We start from the raw sequence: 10,292 nt of genomic DNA, 5'->3' as shown, positions 1-10,292 counted from the left end.
ATGCAAGACCTTCTCTGAGGCTCTTCTGTAAGGCGATGTGAGGAATAACTCTCAAAGGCTTTGGAAACATTTTACAAACACAAATCACCTTCAGTTGCTGTCACCGTGCACAGCTTTCCTTAATAGTGGTATCTCTTTGCTTTGAAAGTGAATGTTTCTACACTTCTGGAAACAAATGAGACTCAATAATAACAATGCAGCATTGTCAGCATACTGTAAATTCACATAATTTAGTGAAAGATGATGAAGCATATTGACAACCCAGCTCAAACTTTGCAAGTGCATTGAAATTCTATGACTGGCCATGTGGATGTAATGGATTTAATTTCATAGATTTTTCCTGCACCCAACAGTTATTTCTCCTTTTCTGCTTTTTCAGAAATGATGATGGCCTGATATCTTACCCAATAATACATCTGATGAATCAGAATGGCTAGGTCTACAATTGTCACCTCCAACTACAGCCTCATGCGTAAATGAAAAATGTTTTTTTTAAACCAATGAGTCATATTTAGAGACCTGCACTGAGATTCCTCAACTTGATCCAAATCAAAATAATGTGCATCCTTTCTTTTACTGAAGTGCTTCAGGGATTTAAATAACTTGATGTTACTCTCACTAAAAACACACCAATTTAAGTCAAAGAAATTGTGCTGCTGACTCATCCTCTTACTCTTTCTGTAAATGTTGCCCCGGTATTAGATTTTGCAAAGCTATCTTGTAAAAGGACTCAAGTTTTTTATGTCACATTTTCCCCAAAATGACAAATGGGAAAATTGCAACTATCCCTCATTTTGCGTTCTTGCCAGCTTGCTTAAAGCTACACTAATGACTTTTTAGGCATCAGAGGGTATAAGATCAAGCTGACAAACCATATCACCATCTTAACCTCTTGTGGCAAATGTGTTAGCAAACACAGCAACTGCATAGATTCATTAGTTCAGTTTTATGTCGTCTTATTTATTTAATGTCCCCTTAAAACTTCCCAGAATGCACCAGGACTATCTCCAACATCACAAAAAGCCTCACATTTAAAGCTTGAAAACCTGTAGCCTACTGTAGCTCTCATTAGCTCACTTGCTAGCTTGTACTATATACCATTGGACAAGGTCAGGTACTCTGCGCCTTTCGAAAATGCCAACTCTTTAAAAAAATTATTATACACTTTACGGAATACAGCTAATTATTTTCTTTGATGACTGCTGCTTGTGTGCATCCAATTGAGCCATGTGCACCTGTAACTCGATAGAAACACTACTTTCTGAAGTAGAAAGAATTGACAGTGACAAGTCCAAACTGTCTTTAGGATCCTCATTCCCTAAACATTCAGCAGGCTCATTGACATGTAGAGTTTGGATTATAAATGTAAGTCCATTCGCTAACCATGGTGCTTTTAGCTCTGATTTGGTTTCCACCAAAAGGAAATATTTGGATCGTTAGCTATCAAGATGCTAGTTCATTGGCTACTTTGTTGTTTGCCCTTTGGTGGTGGGTAAGTGGTGTACAGTGGAGTTTAACTTGTTTGCTGAAAATGTTTGCCAGCATGGATTGATGAGAGCAATGAGACTCATCCATATAAATAAGAGCTAAGAGGATAAAAAAAAAACTCACTGGAGCTGAAGCGATTTGTGTTTCTCCATGACTTCAGAACAATGAGTGGCCATTATACTCTACACAAAGTAATTTGACAAAAGTAGATGAAAGCAGGTTTGAAGAAAACAAGATTATTAATACTGTGTTGACGCACAAAAACACAAAGCATCCGTACATTCTTAAGCGCTGTGATATAATTCTTCAACAATCATATTGTCTTGTATCATGTGTTCAGGCAGCCAAATGTTACAGTAAAGTGTCGACCACGTCTGTCACAAACAGCATAGCCCTGTGCTTCTGCATGTGTAATAGTGTTATTATTTTGCTGAGGAAAGAAATGAGATCACAGGGAGAAGTCATTCCAATGAGCTGGAGTTTAGCTTTACTCAGCTATTGACCATCCTCAAATCCCTGAAATTTGTCAGCTGATTATTTTCCTATCTTCATGTGAACATGGACAGAGTAAGGGCGATGCATGAATCATAAAGACATTTTTTAAAAGACATTTTTTTTATATATTTATGTTGTCTCATCTATCACTCATTCACTTATTCAGCAGTTTACATTTAGCCTTTCAGCTGGGGCTCTTATCCAGATTATCTTACAATGAGCAGGTAGTGGTGTGTGGCCCAAAGACACTTTTACAGGATACGTTTTATAACAGATCATGAATGTGTGACAATCCAATGTAGATGATCACTCTAATCGTTCTCTTGTGTCTACTTTGACAAGGTTTCTGTCTCTTCATCTGTGTAGTCTCACAACTTTCTGTATGAACACCATTTGTGTAGAAGAGCTTTATATAAACCAAATTACCATTTTAATGTAGGCTCACACCACAGGCCTTTCTGTTCAGTTTCTGACGGCTGCACCAATCTGATAGCCATATAATATTTCACTTCTGTTTGTAAACCAACACTTCTCCCTTTAGTTTTAGAAGTTTCAGCTGATATTTGCTTTTCATTACTGAATCTTCTTAAATACCACCTGAGTCAACCTCTATAAAACTTATTTTTTCGTTGGTGTCCTTCTAACACTCCCTCTGCCAAACTGCCACAGGCAACAACATGTTTGCATTTGTCCAATGTGAATGGTAAGATAATTAGCCTAATAATAAATAAGATTTACAGAACTTGAATAAAATGCCATTCATGTGAAAAATAAATGCCAGAGCATCTGAATTTGTAACTGGTCACATGTTGAGAAAGAAATCTGAATTGGGGCACACCAATCGTTTCATCTTGGCTTTGAGACTGAGATTTCATCGCTTAATGCAAGAAGATATTTAAAAATCAGCTCATTTTGCCTCGCACAGAGTCTAATCAGCGTGTGACAAAGCTGAAGCATGTAAGGGATGGATCTTGTTTTAATCATTCTTCTTGTAATGTTTTGGCATTAAGCCTGCTATGATTTAGTTGAAGCTAAATGTTCTGACATAAAGCGCAAGGTGCCAAAATACACAGTCTTAGTGTGATTACGTCTCATATGAGATTAGCCAGACTGGAGGTAGTCTCTCTGCGAGCCTGACGGTCCATGTGTCCAGAAACAGTGAAGATATTCAAAACCCGGTCCACCAATCTTCGTCCGTGCCTTGTCCTCTCAAGCAGGACGACCGCAACAGAGTATATTCCAACACCCACAACTGCAGCCCCCCCTCCAGCTAGCAAAACCACTCCAGAGATGTACATATCATTAAGGGCTTGGCCAGGCTTTGGCATGTGGTTAGCCAGTGCCAGGTGTAGTAGAACCCCTCCACAAATCAACAATGACAGCCCTGTAATCAAAACCACAAGCAGGTCAGATAAACCTCCGCTTTTTAGCATATTGATCCGCTGTCGGCTTCGAATGCAATTCATGTCCTGCACAGCCGAGCTGAGCAGTTGTTTGAGCAGGACCCCGAGGGCTAGCAGGCAGAGGGCCGTGCCTACGCCCAGCCGCCATTCGCTTGAGACGCTGGTGGTGGTGGAGAGAAGTCCGACCCCGCCCAGCCCGCAGCCCAGGATTAGAAGTACAGCCACACAGTAGCAGAGCAAAGACTTCCCAGGATCTCTGAACCACCACAGCTCCACCTGTTCCTCCAGGATACTGTGCTGAATCCGTAGTGGGTCTGCTGGGCCATTTGAAACCAGATCAGGGCCTCCCGGACTTCTCAGGGGGGCAAAGTTTTCTAGTTCAGGCATCCTGATGCCACTCCCTGCCAATCCTTTCAGTTCTTATTTCATTCAGTTGGCGGCAAATGTGCAGACAAAATAAAGGTAATGCACCAAATGCACTAAAACACTTGACTGAGCGCAGCGTATTGTAGTGTTTTATCCGCCCAAGTCTGCATTCAAAGGTTCCACAACATCGGTTTAGGTCGCTTGGTCCCGTGTGAATGAAAATCCTTACAGCTCACACTGACTGGATACAGAAGTGGATCCAAATCCTCCTTAAAGCTTCAACATCCAGAGCAAAGAAGCCAAACATCCGCAGAATTTCCAGTATGGATTTCCAGGGCGGCAGCAGTCACCTGAAGAAGACAGATAGAGATGTATCAGGGTTTGTGTGATTCCACTTGCCATGTACACAACTTACAGCAGTTTTCTTTGCTCATTGGTGCCCTCTCTGCCACTTGTTGTGTAACTTTGGTAATTTATAGGCGTATTGCCCAAGGCAAGTTAATTAGCTCACTACGTATAAAATGTATTTATTGAAATGTTACTATGAATTGTAACAGCAGGGTGTAATACATACACAACAACTCAAAATGTATCACATAACATGATACAGTGCACTTTACAAAAAATCGTGTTGATCTTGAGTTGATTGTATGACTGAGTAGTACATACTGTAAATGACAGCATAGGAACAGACGCTGGTTTCCCATCCTTCATTCCTAAACCCAGCACAACGCACAGTTTAGGGGTTGCTTAACTAGCCAGTTTCAGGAGCTGAGCTCAGTTACGTCAAGGTACACAGAGACTGGTTTTACATTGAGCACTAAAATGTGGACTTTAAACTCTCTTTGTTCCGACCATTCATGTACTCTTTGAACAAAGAAATGCAAGTCTAACATCTGTTTGTTTTGCAAACCGTGTTCTGAGCAAGCCAAGTTAAATTGTAACTTCACCTACTAAAACTCCTGTTTGCTCTAATGTCCAGTAGTTTCAGTTAACCTGTTGTGGTGAAGTGCATCCCCCGGGTTTGTTCAGAACACCTTTGCATGACTTGGTGTGGTTACAGGTGGGTGCTATAGGGCATCCATGTGACCACAGCCAACAGGGATGCAAGACGTGGTGAGACATGCGTCACTGAAACACCATTCAGCCTGGTGTCAATGTGCTCTTTAAAAATATTTTTTGTGTATCTTTGCAGTATTTAAGGTGGATAACAATCCATCACACCAAAGATGCACACACACTTAAACACACACAAACAAACAAACGCATGTACACAGTTTCTCTGATGATCCAAACTTGCTGTTTTGACAGTGTAAAAAACTAAGTGTGCTGACACTGGCAACCTTTTTCTATCTCTCATTATCACTATGCTAATGAGTTGCCACTACAGAGGTGGCAGGATAAAACAAGCATCAGCTGCTGATAGAATAAATAATGCCCATCCACACACACAGAATCAAACAGCTAATGCACAAATGTAAATTTTGGTTCTGTCATCCTCCCAAACACACACCCACACTAGCTCACCCAATGAATCCCCCCATTTGTATCTTAAGCCAAGTTCATCTTTCTCCCTAATATGTGTGCATCTTCTGTACTGAACTGTACTGTTTGTTCGTATGTGTTTTACCACATAACTGTTAAAGGCTCATTATACCTGTAAACCTCATTATTTTCTAATATGTTCTTTTCTATTCCCCCTCGTCTCTTCCATTAGTCGTTACCTTACCTCAGCATATTTAATCTCTACTGTAGTTCGTAACCTCATCACACCCCCATAACACAATCATGTAAACATATAACGTGCACACACACACACACACACACACACACACCCTCAAGGTTATGGCTTTCGACAGCTTGTCTTTTCAAACCTGTCAGCGGTTATATTTCTATTAAAGTCAGCAGAGTGCGGCCCAGGCCCACACGCCCCAACACAGGCTGACAGGAGTTACAGCTTGTCCTCACCGGCCGTCAATATTGCTAACACAAACACCGATCCACAAAATAAAATGAATATGTCAATCTGAACACGCGGAACATGATCTCGCATTTGAACTAGAATATTTTTGTTTTGCTTCTTTTTTTTTAACCTTTGGCACTTCTAGAAAGCAGTTAAAATGCGGTGACAGGAACACATTTCCATCAGATTTATCCAGCCTGTTTAGAAAAGACTATAAACTAAATGCAAGATAACATATATATATATATATAATATTCTTATTAGCATGGAGAGGTATGGCCTTGTGCTGAGGCAGAGCCGTAACACTGTGACACAGGGTGAGATGAGGTGCATATATAGAAGGTGTGAAATGAAGAGCGAGTTAATTACAGCAGAGAAGGAGGGGTGTTTATTGGCAACATGCTGTTCTGGAAGCTTTTCACATCCTGTATCTGATGGATGATATTTGTGTGTGTGTGTGAGAGTGTCTGCTTGTGTGTGAGTGTTTTGCAAGAGTGAACAGTTGTAAATGAATAGTAAAAGGTGAAGTGTATGTTTGTGTTAGCATGCGTATTTATTTTCTTATGATGTGCTAGTGCATATTTCACACAGAAAGACAGAGATGTAGGTGTGTGTGTGTGTGTGTGTGTGTGTGTGTGTGTGTGTGTGTGTGTGTGTGTGTTTGTTGAATCACTAATTAATCCCAGCTGGTTTGAGCTCAGTGTCACTGACAGGTAGCACCACAGAAATAGCACAGTAATTGAGGTGTGTGTCTGTGTTTTTTTGTGTCTGAGGTTGAGGCACCAAAGGTGTTAAGGTGACAAAAACAATATTTGTGATACTCCACCACTGTAAATCCCTTTTTCCTTATTAAAGGTTTGAAAATACCACCTCCCTTCATACAGTTTATGAAAGATTAATTTCCGTTTTATTAGATAGCTCAAAGTAAAGTGAAGCACGGACACAACCAGGTGATGGAGCGAGAGGCGACAGCATGCAACAAAGATCATACGATGAAATCGAACCCTTAACGACACTTGTATATCATACTCCACGATGTGTTTCTCACTCTACTTCCCATAGAAACGTACACACACAAAACTGCTGGACTGTGTCTGCCTTTCCTCTTTTATCACTTATATGACCTCTAGACTCTGTCATATGAGCCGTGTCATAAATGCCTCATAAATATCTTTACAAAAGCACTGACTAACCGCTTCACTGGCCTCCTTTTAAGTACAAGAAAACAGTTAAGGACACACAAACAAATTACAAAACTAAATTTTTCCAAGATACCACAGCGTTCTGGTCATCGGGAATTAAAGTCGCTAAAGGCCCCTCTACACTGTGTGACTTTGGGTTGACAATCATGAGAGAACCTACACAGATCTACACGGAAAATACGTTGGTGGTACTCTGGCAAAGATGGAAACTTTGTGAAGCTGTACAGATGGATGACGCAAAGGATGTATATTTTTCTCAATTTACATCATAGCATTACGATTCACCACCAATCATAGCACAACCCGTCATGTCTCAAATTGATAGTGTACCGTGTGCCTTATTAGATCCATCTCCCCCGTAAACCTACACGTTCGTTGTTGCTGCACACTCTAAAGGCGTCTTTATTCTAGAGGAAGCATTTCAGTCCTCACCTGTGCATCAAAAACCTCCCGTATATTACATCTATTGATGAATCTTTACACCGTAGCTGTGAATTTTCACACAACTCCCACAACGCTCTTTGCATATCCATAAATACGGATCCACTGACACGCTATTGTAGCACATTGAAAACGTGCTATTGTCTCCCATTATAAAAAACGAATAAGGAAATCATTATTGATCCCCTTTATCTTTTCTTTTGGGAGTATAATATTGGACCCAGACTCTTGCAAAATCAAAGGGAAAACTCCAATGAATTTGACAGTTACTTGCTCATGAACAAACGATGGTTATATCAGCACATTTCACTGTCTAAAGTATCTCACAGAGGCTGTAGAGATCACCAGCGATCATTATCACAAATTATTTGAAACGGATGCTCTTTCTGAAGAAAAGCCTAAACGCGTTTCTTTTAATTGACAAGATTAATATGTGTGTGCTGGCGCTCAACCCTGCAGTCGAAACGAAAATGACTGTAGACAAACTGTCCAAACATTCTCTGTTATGCTAATGCACTGAGTAATGATGAAAAATCCCAAATCATTCTCTTCCTGTGTCTGCCTCCTTTAGGTGTTCAGCCTGCAAGGTCACCAGAGGAGCTGTGCTTTGGAGTAAATACACTATACTGCACTCCAATTACCTGGGAAGCATTGGGACTCCGGTATTCCCCCCTCTGTTATGTCAGCCCGCTGAAATCATTTCAATGGCCATTAGTGTCTCATTTTATTGCTGATGCGTGGTTCTTTTAAAATTTCTTGAATGGCATCATATGCTAATCCGAATGCCGGTCAGCAGACTAGGTTAGAAGATGGCAACAACATCCAGTGAAAGTTGAGGAGCCAAAATCTTGCTTCTAGTCAGGAGAATGAAACTGAAAATGCTTTGACACAAAGTCCATGTTGGGACTAGTTAGCAGAGGTGTAATGCACAACGTTACAGCTTAGATAAAGGTATGCATGCACACCTAAGGACCGCTCTGACTTGAGTCCCACATGTATCTCCTCCTTGCTCTCAGGGAATTGCTTCTTCTGCCTTATTCAAGTGTGGGAAGCACAATGAAAAAATGGATCCCACGAGTTAATTTGCCAGTAAAAATAGTAATAATGAAAAGAAAATGTGGGGCTTAGAGTGAAACTTAAACAACACTTTCGACTGAGGAGTGGGCTTTCCTTCAGCGTTTTTTAGATCAGTCTTCTTGTGGTTAAATGATGTTTGCAATATTTAGAATTTTGCCAACATTCGCATCTTCTCTCCACACAAACATAGAGCCCGTTATCTCTGCCAAATAATCAAAGCGACAATATGTCAGGCACAATTTTGGGGGCTTTGAAATTCCTGCTGTGGGCTGAAGGGGAGTCCACGGGAGACTGGGTGATGTGTTGCTGTGGCGACAAAGCAATACGCTCTTCCTCTGTCCTTCCTGTCCCCCCCCCCCCCCCCCCCCACACACGTACACTCACACGCCACCCCCACTGTCCTCTAGTCAGGCGTTGATTCTCTTAGCGTCCCCACGGGCCAGGAGAAGGGTCAGGGTTGGCTCCATCTGTCTATATGATGGGCATTGGTGCCAAGCGCCACAGGGGCTGGAGGGAGAGGAAAGAAGGCTTGTGTTGAGTAGGAGGGTAACGGATGTTTCTGAGCTGTCATCTGGGACTTCGATGGGGCAAAGGCTGAGGCTGAAGCTGGGGCTGGAGAGAGGGAAGGGGCTGAGGGAGTGTGATAGGGATAAGGGGTTTAGAGGTGAGGGGGCTGAGGATGGAGGGATAGGCTCGGGGCTGGGGATAGTGCTGATACTTCACTGCTGTTCTTGGGTTTGCAAAAGGGGCTGGCAAAGAGAAATTATGCTGAATAGAGTCTTTTTCCAGACTTCTCTTCTCTACAGTCACAATGGACAGCAGAGGCACCCGCGGAGGCTCCCTCTGACCGGAAACAGTGAGGAGACAATGGCCGAGTCAGTGTCATTGTCCTCACTCTGTCAGGGATCACAAGGGAAAACCTAAGACAGAGAAAGAGAGAAAGAAAGACCTTTACATCGGCTGCACATTCTGTACAGTAAACTCACCTATGGCTCAGCTTTGCAGGGCTTATCTATAGTCCTCCCCTGTTCTGCCAATGGCTTACAATTTATATCCCTCCAACAGAAATTGCATCACTTTGTTCAAATCTCAAAGACGTTTCATCTCTAGAAACTATTTGTCTTTTATTGGATTGTCTGAATTGATGGCCCAATCTCAGTTAGAGCCACTCAAACACAGCAATATGGCTTTAGACAACGATTAGACATTGCATGGATTGCCATGCAATTCTGTACAGACATTCATGGCCCTCAAAGGATGATTCCTAATGAGTCTGATGATCCCCTGACTGTTCATCCAGATACAACAGCAAGTCAAAGTATTCACATATTTAGCCAAAAAAATAAAGAAAATCTACTTGATGGATTGGCACACAATTTTGTGCAAATCTTCATGGTCGACAGAGGACATAATGACTTTGCCGATTCCCTGACATTTCTTTTACCGCCACTATGAGGTTGACGTTTGTGGTTTTGAGTGAACTATGAGATAATTGACGAGAAACTTGATAACGTCATTCATGTTCCTCTCACGATGGATTATAATCACTTTGGTTGTCCTCTGACTAACTTTTTCAAGCAACATCATCAAGTTACAATACATTTTTTTTTAATTTAAACTAATGGCATTCCCCTCAGCCTCAGCTGTACTTTGTGTTGGGTGCTAATAAGCCAATATTAGCATGTTAACAAGCCAAACTAAAATGGTTAACAGGGTAGGCATTATACCTGCATCAGAATTGCCATTGTGAGCATGTTAGCATGCTGCACACTAGCAGGACTGTACACTCTTAATCTTAACGGCCATAGAGATTGCTGAAGACTTTAAACAGACCCCTCCTGTTTCAATTCTACCTCT

At 41.5% G+C, this 10,292-nt stretch overlaps 1 protein-coding gene across 2 annotated transcripts; it reads right to left on the bottom strand.

The window, feature by feature from the left end:
- Positions 1–1,584: 1,584 nt before the first annotated feature.
- tmem125a (transmembrane protein 125a) lies at positions 1,585–8,829 on the bottom strand. Of its 2 annotated transcripts, XM_079157332.1 has the most exons (3): positions 8,814–8,829; positions 8,000–8,048; positions 1,585–4,102 (listed from the first exon to the last, which is right to left on the bottom strand). In XM_079157332.1, the coding sequence occupies exon 3, from the start codon at positions 3,771–3,773 to the stop codon at positions 3,075–3,077; it is 699 nt and encodes a 232-aa protein (XP_079013458.1). In that variant the 5' UTR covers positions 3,774–4,102; positions 8,000–8,048; positions 8,814–8,829; the 3' UTR covers positions 1,585–3,074. The 2 variants fall into 2 exon arrangements, with proteins under 2 accessions (XP_079013458.1, XP_079013457.1); XM_079157331.1 differs by lacking the exon at positions 8,814–8,829 and having other exon boundaries at positions 8,000–8,380.
- Between the last annotated feature and the right edge of the window lie 1,463 nt (positions 8,830–10,292).

The sequence above is a fragment of the Pholis gunnellus genome (genome assembly GCF_910591455.1).
Source record: "Pholis gunnellus genome assembly, chromosome: 4".
In the NCBI taxonomy this organism is placed as follows: Eukaryota; Metazoa; Chordata; class Actinopteri; order Perciformes; family Pholidae; genus Pholis; species Pholis gunnellus.
Note: the sequence above shows the minus strand (reverse complement) of the source record. Positions and strands in the feature narration are given on the sequence as shown.

What these genes read in the sequence shown, in the direction of transcription:
- tmem125a (XM_079157332.1), bottom strand. Translation starts at nt 3,773, where the DNA reads ATGCCTGAACTAGAAAACTTTGCCCCCCTGAGAAGTCCGGGAGGCCCT.